At 44.6% G+C, this 16,737-nt stretch overlaps 1 protein-coding gene across 1 annotated transcript in view; it reads left to right on the top strand.

The window, feature by feature from the left end:
* CNTNAP5 (contactin associated protein family member 5) overlaps nucleotides 1-16,737 on the top strand; it is a 350,918-nt gene that overhangs the window by 305,815 nt on the left and 28,366 nt on the right. Inside the window, exon 20 of the mRNA XM_066577791.1 lies at nucleotides 15,941-16,071. Within this exon, the coding sequence (XP_066433888.1) occupies nucleotides 15,941-16,071 (131 nt within the window). The remainder of the gene's footprint in view (nucleotides 1-15,940; nucleotides 16,072-16,737) is intronic.

The following is a 16,737-nucleotide window of genomic DNA, read 5'->3' as shown; positions in this document are numbered from 1 at the left end:
TGTATATCAGCTATATCTTGTATAATCCTCAGACTGTGCTTTGCATACTAGCCAGGCTTTTGTCCAGTGGTGTAGCTAGCAAGGGCAGGGGGGCATGTGCCCTGGGTGCAATGAGAATGAAGGCACCAGACCAGCCTACAGTCAAAGGAGACAATCAGCTGCTTGCTGCAGGAGACTAGAGGAAAAGATAACCTTAGGTCTAAAGAACCTTTGATGTAAGTATCAGGTGACCAGTCACATATTTTGGTGGGCTGCTGGAGAATCTGAGTGGCATATACAGCCGAGAACTGCCTGGCATGCTTTGAAATTTATTGTTAAATGTCTTCACAGTTTTGCTGGTAAAGAGTGACTTTACGGCTGGGTCCACACGAGGCGGATTCCCGATGGAAATCTCATGGTTTGGCCGCAGCGAAAAACCGTGAGATTTCCGCCGGGAGAACCGCTGCTTCAAAACCCGCGGCGGTTTTGAACGGGCCCGGCCGCTTGCTCTTCCACTGCGGCCGGCGCTCCCATAGAGGAGAGCACAGCCTCAGCGGGAAAAAAAAAAAAGAACATGCTGCGGTCGGCAAATCCGCGCCGCAGCGGTTTACCATCCCATGTGGACGAGATTTCTGAGAAATCTCGTCCGCATGACTGGCTAATCCCAGGATAAGCTCCCTGATGTAGAAAAATAATACAGAAAAAACAAGGTTACATTACATTAATTCATTAATTGTTCGGGGGAGAGGGAGGGGTGTAAACTGTGTCTTACCCCGAGTGAAGGCACACCTAGCTACACTTCTGTTTTAGCTTGTATTCTAGCCGTAATATGCCTTGTATACCAGCTAGGTCGAGTTATATATATTAGCCAAGCTATACAGTTGGCCCCAATTCAAAAACAGTACCAGGCCCAACTATCACACATCATTTACAGCACTGTTCTCATATAGTGCAGAAGGACCTTTTGGCCCCATTTGACCTCAGGGCCCGGGTGTCACTGCAATCCCTGCAACCCTGTATGTATGCCCCACAGGCTATACCTTGTATACGAGTCATTCTATACTTTTCATACTGGCAAGACTTTGTAGACTTTAGCACGCTGGGCTTCATATAGTAGTCACTAGGGGCATAACTATAGGGGATGCGGTTGTACCCGGGCCCAGGAGCCTTAAGGGGCCTATAAGGCCTCTCTTCTCCATATAGGTAGCCCAGTACTATGAATAAAGCATTATAGTTGGGGGCCCCATTCCAGGTATTGCATTGGGGCCCAGGAGCTTCAAGTTACGCCTCTGCTAGTCTCATTATGCTTCGTGTACTGGCCATGCTATGCATTGTGTACTGGGTAGGCTATGCTTTCTGTACTAGCAGCTAGACATCAGCAAGCCGAACCCATGGCGGTGCCTCTTCAATGAATTTGGTCAGTGGTTGCTCTGTTGCCTTGCAGCACTGGGGGTCCAAGGTTCAAATCTGACCAAGGACAACATCTGCATTAAGTGTGTTTGTTCTCTTTAAGTTCCTTGTTCTTCTTCTGCCACTCCGTAGAAGGAAGAATAAAGAACAAGCATGGTGACTTGGTGATAAGCTCTGCCCTTCTTGCAGCACTGGAGGTTCAAATCTGACCAGGGACAACATCTGGAGTCTTTCAAAGTCCATGCAGCTGTTGTGCTTGGTGAGATTGGAACAATTGCTGGTGTTCCTAGTGGGGAAACCTCCTGCGGTGAATAAGGGGGCAACATGCACTGTATTTCAGGGCTATTAGACGGTTCTTGTTTAAGGGGCTTTTATGAACGTCCGGTTCAGTCCACCAGAAAATTCAGTGAACCTGCCAAACTGAACTTTTCAAAAGTTCAACCATCAATAACATTTTGCTTTGTGTACTTGTCTTAAAGGGGTTGTCCCGCGAAACAAAGTTGGGGTATACACTTCTGTATGGCCATATTAATGCACTTTGTAATATACATCGTGCATTAAATATGAGCCAAACAGAAGTTATTCACTTACCTGTTCCGTTGCTAGCGTCCTCGTCTCCATGGTGCCGTCTAATTTTCAGCGTCTAATCGCCCGATTAGACGCGCTTGCGCAGTCCGGTCTTCTCCCTTCTGAATGGGGCTGCTCGTGCAAGAGAGCTGCTCCTCGTAGCTCCGCCCCGTCACGTGTGCCGATTCCAGCCAATCAGGAGGCTGGAATCGGCAATGGACCGCACAGAAGACCTGCGGTCCACCGAGGGTGAAGATCCCGGCGGCCATCTTCGCAAGATAAGTAAGAAGTCACCGGAGCGCGGGGATTCGGGTAAGTACTATCCGTTTTTTTTTTTTAACCCCTGCATCGGGTTTGTCTCGCGCCAAACGGGGAGGCTATTGAAAAAAAAAAAAACCCGTTTCGGCGCGGGACAACCCCTTTAAGGCCCTTTTACACACAACAATTATTGCTCAAAATTCACTCAAAAGCCATCGTTTGAGTGACAATCGTGTGTAAATGTGCACCCATCGTGTACTTTTCGTCCATCGCTGACTTCAGGTCCGCATGAAATCCTCGTCCCAGGATGATGAGATAAGATGGACCACAGGCTCAGTTCTCAGCGGGCAGCGCTGATAACATTCTTTAACAGCCGCTGTCCCCCTGGAGAACAAGAGTGATGTATTTCGAGAACAGACACCCGCTGTTCTCTAAATACATGCAAATTAAGTACTAAAGGGCTGATTAGCCCATTAGTAGCTAATGCAAAATGATCACTCAGGGCTGTCAGTTTCTGACGAATTTTGAGCGATCATCTGTGTGTATAAATGCCCCTTTACTTGTCTATTAGCCATGCTCTGCTCCGTGTACTGCTCAGGATATGCTTTATATACTTTCCACTATTTGCTTTGTATACTAGCTAGACTATACTTTGTGTACTGGCCATGCTGTGCTTTGTGCCTTGGCCACTCTATACTTTGTGTACTACCACTCTTTGTATACTAGTTACACTATACTTTATATACTAGCCATGCTACGCAGAGCCTGCACCAGCTTTATGTGGGCAGGCGGGTGATTAATTCTCAGTTGGCACCTTTTTCTATTAATGCCTGTTATGCCCCAATTAATAATAATACCCCCTTTTCCCCACTCAGTAATAATACCTTCATTTGCTGCTTTTTGAACCTTTTTGATAGAATGCCACCTTTTGCCCCTTTAGGTATAATGTCACCTTTGCCCCTTTTAGATATAACGTCAATTCTGCCCCCTTTAGATATGTTACCTCTTGCCCTCCTTTTACATATATTTTCCATATCTTGCCTCCTTCTTACATTAAAAGGGGCAAGAGTTATGTATATGCCACCTCTTGCCCAGTTTAACATATATTACGCCTCTTGCCCCATTTTACATATATATATACAAGCTCTTGCCCCCTTTTATATATATATATATACCGCGTCTTGCCCCCCTTTGCACATACATATGCCACCGTTTGCCCACTTAAAATAGCGATGCCACTTTTTAAATATGCGAAAAAATGTTAAAAAGTACATACCTCCTTTGTCGCTCCCTGACAGCTGTAGTCGTGCCGCTGTGATTGCTGTCTGACTTCTGGGTTATGTGATAATATGACACGCATGTGATGGCGGAGGACATTGCCCGCTGTCAGTGTGGCTGGGGAATGTCTGCAGTGATCATGTTTGTGTGTCATGTGATCACATAACCCAGAAGTCAGGCAGTAGGGACAGCGGCACGACTACAGCTGCCAGGGAGCGACAGCGGGGGACAGTATGGCTTGTTTGAATTTATTAATCAGACTTTAAAATTAAGATCAGGGGACCCAACTGATGTGCTGGCCCAGCACCCGAGCCCCTTCCCCTCCTGGGTCCCTGTGCACTGTGGGCTCCCCAGATGCAGTGGGACCGGCATCTGCCTGGGTTTGCCAGTTGCTAGCACCGGCCCTGGTGCTATATTTTGTGCACTGGCCACTATTTGCTCTGTAGACTAGCTACGCTGTACTTGGTGCACTGGCCATGCTGGGCTTTGTATATGAGGCGCTATGGTTTGTGCACTGGTCACACTAGTCATTGTGTATCGGTCACTTTATACTTTGCATACTAGCCACGTTCGGCACTATATGTTGTACGGTATACTGGCCGGGCTTTGCTATGTATATTGTGCGGTATACTGGCCGGGCTTTCCTATGTATGTTGTGCGGTATACTGGCCGGGCTTTCCTATGTATGTTGTGCGGAATACTGGCCGGGCTTTGCTATGTGTGTTATGCGGTATACTGGCTGGGCTTTGCTATGTATGTTATGCGGTATACTGGCCGGGCATTGCTATGTATGTTGTGCGGTATACTGGCCGGGCTTTGCTATGTATGTTATGCGGTATATTGGCCAGGCTTTGCTATGTGTGTTATGCGGTATACTGGCTGGGCTTTGCTATGTATGTTATGCGGTATACTGGCCGGGCTTTGCTATGTATGTTGTGCGGTATACTGGCCGGGCTTTGCTATGTATGTTATGCGGTATATTGGCAAGGCTTTGCTATGTATGTTATGCGGTATACTGGCCTGGGCTTTGCTATATGCGTTATGCGGTATACTGGCTGGGCTTTGCTATATATGTTGTGCGGTATACTGGACGGGCTTTGCTATGTATGTTATGCGGTATATTGGCCAGGCTTTGCTATGTATGTTATGCGGTATACTGGCCTGGGCTTTGCTATATGCGTTATGCGGTATACTGGCTGGGCTTTGCTATATATGTTGTGCGGTATACTGGCCGGGCTTTGCTGTGTATGTTATGCGGTATACTAATCGTCAAAGTCGCGGCAGCACTCCGCTTGATCCAACCACCAAGGTGGGAGATGGCAAAGAAGAAAATGCGCAAAAAGCTCACACAGGAGGACTCGACTCCCTTGAGTCCTCAAAAATCATCAATTCAAAAGAATAAAGTAGCGAGCAGCGCCAGAGATGGTTACTTGTTATTTAAAAATGCATCAATGGATGCCTCTTTATTGCATTAAGAAAATCCAGTAGCGCACAACGTTTCAACCCGGCAAGGGTCTTTCTCAAGTGCATAAAAACTATACAATACACATACAGAATTTATATAAACCTCCACCTTATTCTTTTGAATTGTTATGCGGTATACTGGCTGGGCTTTTGCTATGCATGTTATGTGGTATACTGCCCGGGCTTTGCTATATATGTTGTGCGGTATACTGGCTGGGCATTACTATGTATGTTGTGCGGTATACTGGCTGGGCTTTGCTATGTATGTTGTGCAGTATACTGGCTGGGCTTTTGCTATGTATGTTATGCGGTATACTGGTCGGGCTTTGCTATATATGTTATGCGGTATACCGGCCGGGCTTTGCTATATATGTTGTGTGGTATACCGGCCGGGCTTTGCTATATATGTTGTGCGGTATACCGGTCGGGCTTTGCTATATATGTTGTGCGGTATACTGGCCGAGCTTTGCTATATATGTTGTGCGGTATACTGGCCGGGCTTTGCTGTGTATGTTATGCGGTATACTGGCAAGGATTTGCAATGTATGTTATGCGGTATACTGGCTGGGCTTTGCTATATATGTTGTGCGGTATACTGGCCGGGCTTTGCTATGTAAGTTGTGCGGTATACCGACCCGGCTTTGCTATATATGTTGTGCGGTATACCGGTCGGGCTTTGCCATATATGTTGTGCGGTATACCGGTCGGGCTTTGCTATATATGTTGTGCGGTGTACCGGTCGGGCTTTGCTATATATGTTGTGCGGTATACCGGCCGGGCTTTGCTATATATGTTGTGCGGTATACCGGTCGGGCTTTGCTATATATGTTGTGCGGTATACCGGCCGGGCTTTGCTATATATGTTGTGTGGTATACCGGTCGGGCTTTGCTATATATGTTGTGCCGTATACCGGTCGGGCTTTGCTATATATGTTGTGCGGTATACTGGTCGGGCTTTGCTATATATGTTGTGCGGTATACTGGTCGGGCTTTGCTATATATGTTGTGCGATATACTGGTCGGGCTTTGCTATATATGTTGTGCGGTATACCAGTCGGGCTTCGCTATATATGTTGTGCGGTATACTGGTCGGGCTTTGCTATATATGTTGTGCAGTATACTGGTCGGGCTTTGCTATATATGTTGTGCGGTGTACCGGTCGGGCTTTGCTATATATGTTGTGCGGTATACCGGCCGGGCTTTGCCATATATGTTGTGCGGTATACCGGTCGGGCTTTGCTATATATGTTGTGCGGTATACCGGTCGGGCTTTGCTATATATGTTGTGCGGTATACCGGTCGGGCTTTGCTATATATGTTGTGCGGTATACTGGTCGGGCTTTGCTATATATGTTGTGCGGTATACCGGTCGGGCTTTGCTATATATGTTGTGCGGTATACCGGCCGGGCTTTGCTATATATGTTGTGCGGTATACTGGTCGGGCTTTGCTATATATGTTGTGCGGTATACTGGTCGGGCTTTGCTATATATGTTGTGCGGTATACCGGTCGGGCTTTGCTATATATGTTGTGCGGTATACCAGTCGGGCTTTGCTATATATGTTGTGCGGTATACCGGTCTGGCTTTGCTGTATGTGTTGTGCGGTATACAGGCTGGGCTTTGCTATATATGTTGTGCGGTATACTGGTCTGGCTTTGCTGTATGTGTTGTGCGGTATACAGGCTGGGCTTTGCTATATATGTTGTGCGGTATACTGGTCGGGCTTTGCTGTATGTGTTGTGCGGTATACAGGCTGGGCTTTGCTATATATGTTGTGCGGTATACTGGTCGGGCTTTGCTGTATGTGTTGTGCGGTATACAGGCTGGGCTTTGCTATATATGTTGTGCAGTATACTGGTCGGGCTTTGCTATATATGTTGTGCGGTATACTGGTCGGGCTTTGCTATATATGTTGTGCGGTATACTGGTCGGGCTTTGCTATATATGTTGTGCGGTATACTGGTCGGGCTTTGCTATATATGTTGTGCGGTATACTGGTCGGGCTTTGCTATATATGCTCGTCAGACTACATGCCGTTGTGTTCTCTGCATGATGTAATTTTTTTCTGCTCCCGTCTGTAAATCCATCAAGTATCAGGAATGATTTTGTCTTTTCTTTCCTATAACTGCGACTGGCGCTGATCTAAGAAACCACTTCACGCTGCAGAAAATAAACATTAATTAGCTTCTGGTGGCTTTAAACTTCCGCCTCCCCCGGAGTCAGACAGCAGTCAGATGTTTGAGTAATGGGAGAAGTATCTGCACCCCAGAGTCCAATTGTGACGGTTCTATTATTACTTTGTTTGGATCCTTATATTGCTACTCAATAGATATTACTTTTCTGCCTGAGACGACATCATTTGATTATTTTGCCCAAGGTATGAAATTCCACGCAGAAAATAGATTTGGTCCCTTATGAAAAAAGACAAGATTTTAGTCAACAGCTTGAGATCCAAGTCCTGTACAATCTGCGCTGCAACCGACTTCAGTGCCATGTATTAATATCCAGTGCTGTAACTTTAACTTCCCTAAATTGTAATTAGAAAGGTTTAATAAGTCACTGCAGAAATAGTTTATTTCTGATACATTGTATCAAGCCATTTTTCAATCGCTTAAAGGGCACTTCCCCCCCAAAATAAAAAAAATATCCCTCTAAATATAAGGAAAGTCTCCTCTTCTGTCACCTTGTTTAAAATTATACTCAGCCATTAATATTTGTCCCAATTTTCCCAGAATCCAGAAGGCCAAATCATTCTACGGCCAGATACATCTATATTGGTTTAAGGCAAAAAAAATATATAGAATAGTGCAGTAGACGTAGTAGTGCTACATTATAAGACAACAATTCCCAAATGGGGTACCCTGAAAACCTGCCAGGGCTGCCACGACACCCAAGTGCATTTTTGAGGAACAACAAAATTTGCATCTGCCATGTTTCCCCCAAAATAAGACACTGTCTTATATTAATTTTTGCCCCCAAAGTGGCACAGTGTCTTATTTTTGGGCATGTCTTATACTCACCTGGCCCGTGGTGTCTGGGTCCTTCACGCTGGTCTTGGCAGGCTGCAGTGTAATCCTTAGTGTTATCAGAGCATTCTCTTTCTGGTAATGGGGCTTTGAATACCCCGCCTCCTGCAAGCAAGTGTTGTGATTGGAGCCGTTGCTCAGCCAATCAAAAGCAGTGCTTGATGAACCAATCACAACCATTCAGTGATGTCATTCACTGAATGGCTGTGAATGATCGAGTGCCAGTTCTAATTGGCTGAGCCACAGCACTTCGGACAGTCCTTCAGGAGATTTTACAATATGATGCCCCCATTTCGGACATGCCAATAATCCAACCTCTCTCAAAGTCAGACATCTTGGTGTACAGAGTTCAACAAGTTCTACAATTTGGCATACCCGGTCACCAACAATCTGTGGACAAAAGGACCTTTTTACATAACACATTTTACGATTTATAAACTACAACATTGTAGCATTTTGCATAACGAAGGACCCAGGGGCGTAACTTGAAGCTTCTGGGCCCCAATGCAAAATCGGTAACAGGGCCCCCAACTATAATGCTTTTTTAATAGTACTGGGCTCCCAATATGGAGAAGAGAGGCCCTATGGGCCCCTCAAAGCTCCTGGACCCGGGTGCAACAGCATCCCCTGCATCCTCTATAGTTACTGCCCTGAAAGGACCCCATAATCTGCACACGTACTACATCCAATATTTAATTATTCAGCACCCTTCATATGGAGAGACTTTCATCCAAGTTTCATACTCTGTCCTGGGGTAACACTTTCAGTTTCCACCAGTGTAGTTAGGATTAGGACAAATTAAGATTGGGAATATGAAGAGTTAATGGGACTGTGATGTTCTACCATGTCTGGAAACAAGCTCTCCCCTCTGTATGAAGTGTTTTATTCTTTTCTGGAGAGATAATGAGATGATCTGAAGCTTTGGGACTTGGGGAAAACTTCACGTAAATCCCATAATTGTTACTAGGAACAAAAGCTAAATAGGCCCAGCGCAGCGTCCTGCCTGCAACGCAAAGTGTGATGTGCAGGCGTTGATTATGTCCGTGGAGAAGCCCTGACTCCATCTGCAGCTGCCTGGAGAGTCACAAAATATCCATGAACTCATTAATGGCAGCCACCAGGCACCCGGTGCCAACTTATAAATGATTTAGGATTTAATAACGCTAGAGGGGGCGGAGGCAGCTTTATTCTAAGCTCAGAAGTTGTAGGGCGATAAGTGAATCCCGCTTGGACATTTGGATATAATCGCATGCAGAACTCTATTTTGGTGTGTCCCGGTGACATCAGATTCTGACCACTGTATGGTGGCATGCAAGGACCACAAGGGAATCCTACCAGCGCACAGTTCCTCTGGCATTTGATGGCGTGTAAAACATTCATTGTTTTTGGAGGCATTGCTCATGTAGGCACCATATGCCAACTGATTGCCTATACAGTTGGTTGGTCTATAATATAAGGTCTGCATGATCTGAGCCCATGATCATAAGGGACAAACTCTTTAACCCCTTAAGGACACGGCCTATTTTGGGCTTAAAGGAGATGTCCCGAGGCAGCAAGTGGGTCTATACACTTCTGTATGGCCATAATAATGCACTTTGTAATGTACATTGTGCATTAATTATGAGCCATACAGAAGTTATAAAAAGTTTTATACTTACCTGCTCCGTTGCTGGCGTCCTCGTCTCCATGGAGCCGACTAATTTTTGGCCTCCGATGGCCAAATTAGCCGCGCTTGCGCAGTCCGGGTCTTCAGCTTTCTTCTATGGAGCCGCTCGTGCCAGAGAGGGGCTCCGTGTAGCTCCGCCCCGTCACGTGCCGATTCCAGCCAATCAGGAGGCTGGAATCGGCAGTGGACCGCACAGAAGAGCTGCGGTCCACGAAGGTAGAAGATCCCGGCGGCCATCTTCAGCGGTAAGTATTGAAGTCACCGGACCGCCGGGATTCAGGTAAGCGCTGTGCGGGTGGTTTTTTTAACCCCTGCATCGGGGTTGTCTCGCGCCGAACGGGGGGGGGGTTTAAAAAAAAAAAAACCCGTTTCGGCGCGGGACATCTCCTTTAAGGACGCACACGATTTTTTCGGATTTTCATCTCCATTTTTCAAAAGCCATAACTTTTTTATTTTTTCGTTGACGCGGCCGTGTAAGGGCTTGTTTTTTGCGTGGCGAGCTGTAGTTTTTAACGGTGCCACTTTTATTATTTTTATGATAACAGGGAGAGAAAACGCATCAATTCTGCCATAGATTTTTATTTTTTTTTTACAGCGTTAATCATGCAGCATAAATGACACACTACATTTTTTCTGCGGACCAGTACGGTTACAACGATGCCAAAATTTTTTTTTTTTTTTTTTTTTTTTTTAGGTTTTTACACTTTTTTGCAATAAAACACCTTTGTTTTGGAAATCTTTTTTTTTTCTCTATCGCTGCATTCAAAGTCCTGCAACTTTTTAATTTTTCTATGAGCTCTATGAGGGCTTATTTTTTGCGAGACGAGCTGTAGTCTTTAATGGTACCATTTCGGGAACTGTACAGCTTTTTTGATCACTTTTATTGCATTTTTTTGGGAGGCAAAATGCTAAAAATTTGCGTTTTTTAGTGTTTTGTTTACGCTTTTTGCCATACAAAATAAAAAGCGTGTTCAACTTATTGTACGCGTCATTACTAACGCGTCAATATCAAATATGTGGGGTTGCAATTTTTTTTACCTTTTTTTATGCTAATATTAGAAAAAGCCCCAAAAAAGGTTTTTTTTTACATTTTTCTTTTCTTTTTTTTTTACACTATTTAAGTCCCTCTGAGGGACTTACATCACTGCACTTATGATCGCTGTGATAAGGCATAGCAGGGCTACTGCCCTGCCATGCTTTATCGCTTAAACAGATCGCGCCAGGGAAGGGGTTAACTTAGATCACGGCAGGGAAGGGGATTACAGCGTTGGGCGCATCTCCAATGCCCCCCGCTGTTGCAGCGGGACGCCGACTGTGACTGACAGCCAGCTCCCACTGCGGAATAGCGCAAGGTCAGTCATGATCTCGCGCTATCCCCATGACGTAAGGGTACGTCATTTTGCGGGAAGTACCAGCCTGCCATGACGTACCCTTACGTCATGGAGCGGGAAGGGGGTTAAAGGGTTATTCTGGGGCTCCCTTCGCTATAAAGTGTGTTCAAATCAGTATGACCAAATAAAGCATCCAGTAATGGTCTTTATTCACTTTCCCGTTGGTCTGTCATGTGATACAAGTTGCACAGAATTGGCAACTGATCTGTCTATTCTGACATCTGGCCTGTAGGGGGTGGACAGAGGTGATTGCAGAAGCCTGGCTGGAGCATGCACAGCACGATCATCACTTCGAAGACTGCTACTGCGCATGATCTTTCTGGAAACTGAGAAATGTAGATGTTAGAGTGAGTGGAGCTATTCAGTGTATTAGAAGGTGTGCATGGGGCAAAACTAATGTCAGTTCAGGTGGCAATGCAACACAATTTTTGATTTGAATACACCAGGTTCTCCTTATCCTTATTTGCATCATGTTTCATATCTGTTAAGTTCTGATTTTAAAGTGTCTTCACCATTTTTCAGCTGTTCTGCTATCTGCTATTCAGAGAGAAGGCGAGTAGCAAGCCTAACATTCTGCCAGTAGTTCACTGTCCTGACCTCTTTGCCCTCAATTCCCATGCTACCCTGCACTGTCTGTGGCTCAATCAGTTACTGAATACCTACACCTCTGCTATCCCTGTATGAGTCAGGCATTAAGAGACATTCTGGCCAAATAATTAGATTGCGGAGATCGTTATCACAATGTCTACAGATCTGTCAGCCTGCAGCTTGTAAGTGCACGGGAGCTGTATGTGAAAATAGCCCTTCCCCTTGCTGCTATGGAAACATCCCTGTGTCCTTATTAGTAAGGAAGCTCTGCACCTAATGACAGAGAGTGGATTGCAGAGAAGTTGGAAGGGAGCCCCCTAGTGGCAGGGACTTTAAATCTTATTTAGCGTGGTGAAGCAACAACATGTTTAACGCAAGTATATTACAGAAATTATGAGAGCAACACAAGCTAGTAGATGAGCAGAAGATGTCTGAAAAGTTAGTGCCCCTTTACACATCAGAGCTGTGAAGCCTTTTAACAAATTTCCCATTGGGGCCAGCAGCTTCAAGTTATGTTCCCACCATCAATTCTGGTACACCCACTTCATTTATAGTACTGGTGTCTTCATATAGGGTAGTGAGGCCCTTTTGGCCTCTTTGGGCTCTGGCCTTGGGTGCAACCGCACCCTCTATAATTACACAGCAGATTTTTTAAAGCTTTACCAACCCTTGTGATCATCATATGCATATTTTAACCCTTTCCAATCCACTGTCTGACGTCTAAAGACATTCTGATTGAAGGCTGTACAGCTCCGATGTCGGAAGACGTCCAGCAGGGTATTCTTACTGTATATCACTGGCCGCTCTCTTGTCTGGGACCTCTCCAGCATGTCCCATACCGCAGTTCTGGCTCCAACCAGCAGATGGCACCATTGTAAAATGGCAGAAAGAGAAAGCCCCCTAGGAAACTCTGAATTCAAAATTGGATTGCAAAGGGTTAAGGAAATAAATTGCTTTTGAAGATCACTTACCTCTTGCATTTGCCCAACACTTGCCCATGTATTAACTCACTAATGGGCAATGGGCTCCTACTGGTTGGCTCTGAGGTTAGGTTAATGCCACATTCGTAAATATATCTGCCGCCCTGTGATGCCTCCGCACCGCGCCGCGTTCTGTGGCTCATGGTATCTAATGATAGTACCAGCCACAATTTGTATGTTGCTCGCTGATTCCTATGATACAGAAGCCATACAGAGCTGCAGAGAACTTCCCTGTGTGCATGAGGCTCATGAGCAAAAACAATAAAAAATAAAAAAATCTGAAACAGACTGAAAGAAATATAAAAACAGACGAAGGAATTTACGAGCCAGCAAATCTCGCATGAACAGTAAAAGCATAATTAGATCCCAGCAACGCAGAAACCTCATGTATGCAGTAAATACAAACAGCTCAGATCTAAATTAATTAAAAACCACTAAAACCCTTTAAAAACAAACAAAAAACATCATTTTATTCCGGGTTTTCACTTGTACCTGTAAAAGGAATAGTGGCAAATGAGACAAGCGGTGATTTAATTGTACTCCAATCAGGACGGCGGCTAATTCTGCAGCAATACAGTAACCGGGTAATTACGTTATGGCTTTACTACGAAACCTAAATGATTAATCTTCACACATGGAAATCACAGGAGAGCGTAAATCACCCGGCAGACATGTAATTATTGAGCAAAATAATTGAAAACAAGATTTGTTCCAGTAAATGTATACCGCACTCAAAAATTCAATTTGCAATATATCTCAGACTATGGAACATTTTTGCCGGTTTTAATTCCTCTCTCTGAAGACGCTTTACCTGAAAAGCAAATTTCCTGCCATTAATAAATAAAAATGATAAATTCTATGTAATATTTTAACCAAAATCGGAAGGTGACATTAGTTCTACTACTTCACATATTAAATCCTCATTGAAAGGAGAAAAGGTCTCCGGGGAGAGCCGATCACCAGGAATAGCTCTGGAAACGATGAAGCGCATGTAAATACGGACAAAAATGTGTAAAGAAGACATGATATGACTTTATATCAATATTAAATGTTAAACAGTGTAAACTATTCTGCTGGTGTAGTCACTGTGTACATACATTACTTATCCTGTACTGATCCTGAGTTACATCCTGTATTATACTCCAGAGCTGCACTCACTATTCTGCTGGTGGAGTCACTGTGTACATACATTACTTATCCTGTACTGATCCTGAGTTACATCCTGTATTATACTCCAGAGCTGCACTCACTATTCTGCTGGTGGAGTCACTGTGTACATACATTACTTATCCTGTACTGATCCTGAGTTACATCCTGTATTATACTCCAGAGCTGCACTCACTATTCTGCTGGTGGAGTCACTGTATACATACATTACTTATCATGTACTGATCCTGAATAACGTTCTGTAATATACCAATCAAATCTTTTGAGCACCTCAATTTTTTCCACTAATTTTTGACACTAGCGCAGTTCAAGTACAACAAATAATGTGAAATGGTTCAAAGGTTCATAAGTAAGTTAAAAGCATAAAATATTATGAAATTTTAACCTGAAACACAATAATAGTTTGAATTTATGGGCTTTTTTTTTAAGGAACACAATAAGCAGAGAAAGCAATGTATATGGTTTTAAATTGGATGCAAACTATTCCTACAGGTGTCCCAATTTGTATAATTCCTTTCAAACCCTCGAATTCTATATAACCAGTGTTGTAGCAGGCTGTATCACACCCTCTATAGGGTAGGATCTGGGCAGTTCTGCCCTTCAGGACGGAGCACATTGCTATCATAATGGCAAGAAAAAGGCAATTAACCAAAGAAGACTAACCCTTAGAAGTGTAGGTCAGTCCTACAAATTGCCAAGGAAGCCAAGGTGGCAATCAGTGCAGTTTCCTATACCATGAAAAGGCACTCCGAAACTGGAGTAAACTCCGACAGGAAGAGGTCTGGTAGACTAAAGACCACTAAAAGTCAGATGACAAGTTTGAGAGTCAACAGTTTGCGTGATCGGCGCCTCACAGCACAAGATCTACAAGTACAGCTTAATGCAGTAACAAATAAACGCATTTCCACTTCAACTGGGAAGAGAAGCCTTCTATCTGCAGGTCTGACAGGTGGATATCAGCAAGCAAGCCCCTGCTAAGATTACATAATAAACCTCCAGTGGAGTACTGAAGAGTGGAGAAGGTCTTCTTAATCTAAATGTGACATCTCTGGTTCATCACGCTGGGTTTTTGTACGCCATTGAGTAGGTGAAAAGATGGTTCCGGAGTGGGTGACACCAACTGTCAAACATGGAGGAGGAAGTGTTATGGCCCAGGGCTCTTTTGCTGAAACCAGAGTTGGCAACCTGCACACATTAACTGACACACTGGACAAAAAGAGCTACCACAGCATTTTGATACGTCATGCAATACCCTCTGGTGTGCACCTAGTTGGTCAGGGGTTCATATTACAGCAAGACAATAATGCAAAATATACTTCTAGGTTATGTCAGAACTACTTAAGAAGAAGCTGGTAGGCTCGAAGAATTATATGACCTGCACAGTCTCCAGACGTAAACCCCATTGAGCTTGTTTGGGATGAACTGGACAGAAGGGTGAAAGCAAAGCAACTTATAAGTGCAGCACATTTGTGGGAACTTCTGCAACAATTTTGGGAAGAGGTTTCTGAATGCAACTATAGAATGACTGCCTTGATTGTGTAAAGCTGTTATATCCGTTAGAAGGAGCAACTTTGAAGAGTCGAAAATCTAGATTCAATTTGGTGAAACAAAGTTAATCCATTATTCTTACTCATCTTAACTTGTTTATTTGTTCCATGCTTTCATCTCAAAGGACATGGTGGTCCAAAGTTAAGAAGGCCCAAATGGAAAATGTTGGTCGGGAATGTCCTCTTGTGTGTGCCATTTGAAAATATTGACTTGGCTCCAAGATGGCGGCTTTCAAAATGGCCACTATGTTGGACACCGGCCCTGTCAAATTTTCACAGCAACATGCCACACACAGCATGGTGTTCCCAACCACCATTCTCCATTTATTAGGTTGTCTCCATACCTTTGGACAACTGTGCATTTGAGACTGTGTAAAAATTAGTAAAACCTGGAAATTCAAGGGGTTCTTAAACTTTTGACCAGTAGCATATGTTACAGATAAATACACAGTAGAGCGTTGTGTTGATCTTGTGCGGGGCAGTGACCTATCATGTGATGATGTAAGAGTGGACAGGGCTGCATGTGACCGGGTTATGATGTAATGATGGTTCAGAGGTCATGGACACATCTATTTTTCCATTCTAAGGTTTCTCATTGTTTCTTCTTCTATTTTCCAGGAAGTCTACAAATCAGATATAAACTCGGCAAGGAAGAATCTTATGTTTTCACCGTAGACTCTGAGAGATTGGACAATCGGAGACTTCACTACGTGAAGATCAGCAGAGAAGGACGGGAATTAACCATACAGGTAAATTAGCTGTTTACAAGTCCCAGAGATCTCTGGTGCTGCCCTTCAAACTCTTCTGATTTTATGTTGAGAGTTTATTGAGTGCCGATACCTACACTTTAAATAACCACCCCATTAATCCCATGACTCTCGTGTGGCACAGAATGTTAAGGCAGCGGAAATGCAGTCCTAAGCTCTTAAAGGAGATGTCCCGAGGCAGCAAGTGGGTCTATACACTTCTGTATGGCCATAATAATGCACTTTGTAATATACATTGTGCATTAATTATGAGCCATACAGAAGTTATAAAAAGTTTTTTACTTACCTGCTCCGTTGCTAGCGTCCTCGTTCCCATGGAGCCGACTAATTTTTGGCCTCCGATGGCCAAATTAGCCGCGCTTGCGCAGTCCGGGTCTTCAGCAGTCTTCTATGGAGCCGCTCGTGCCAGAGAGCGGCTCCGTGTAGCTCCGCCCCGTCACGTGCCGATTCCAGCCAATCAGGAGGCTGGAATCGGCAGTGGACCGCACAGAAGAGCTGCGGTCCACGGAGGCAGAGGATCCCGGCGGCCATCTTCAGAAGGTGAGTATGAAGACGCCGGACCGCCGGGATTCAGGTAAGCGCTGTGCGGGTGGTTTTTTTAACCCCTGCATCGGGGTTGTCTCGCGCCGAACGGGGGGGGGGGTTTAA

Source organism: Eleutherodactylus coqui, chromosome 8, assembly GCF_035609145.1.
Source record: "Eleutherodactylus coqui strain aEleCoq1 chromosome 8, aEleCoq1.hap1, whole genome shotgun sequence".
Lineage (NCBI taxonomy): Eukaryota > Metazoa > Chordata > Amphibia > Anura > Eleutherodactylidae > Eleutherodactylus > Eleutherodactylus coqui.
The sequence above is the reverse complement of the archived record's forward strand: the minus strand, read 5'-3'. Positions and strand labels throughout refer to the sequence as shown.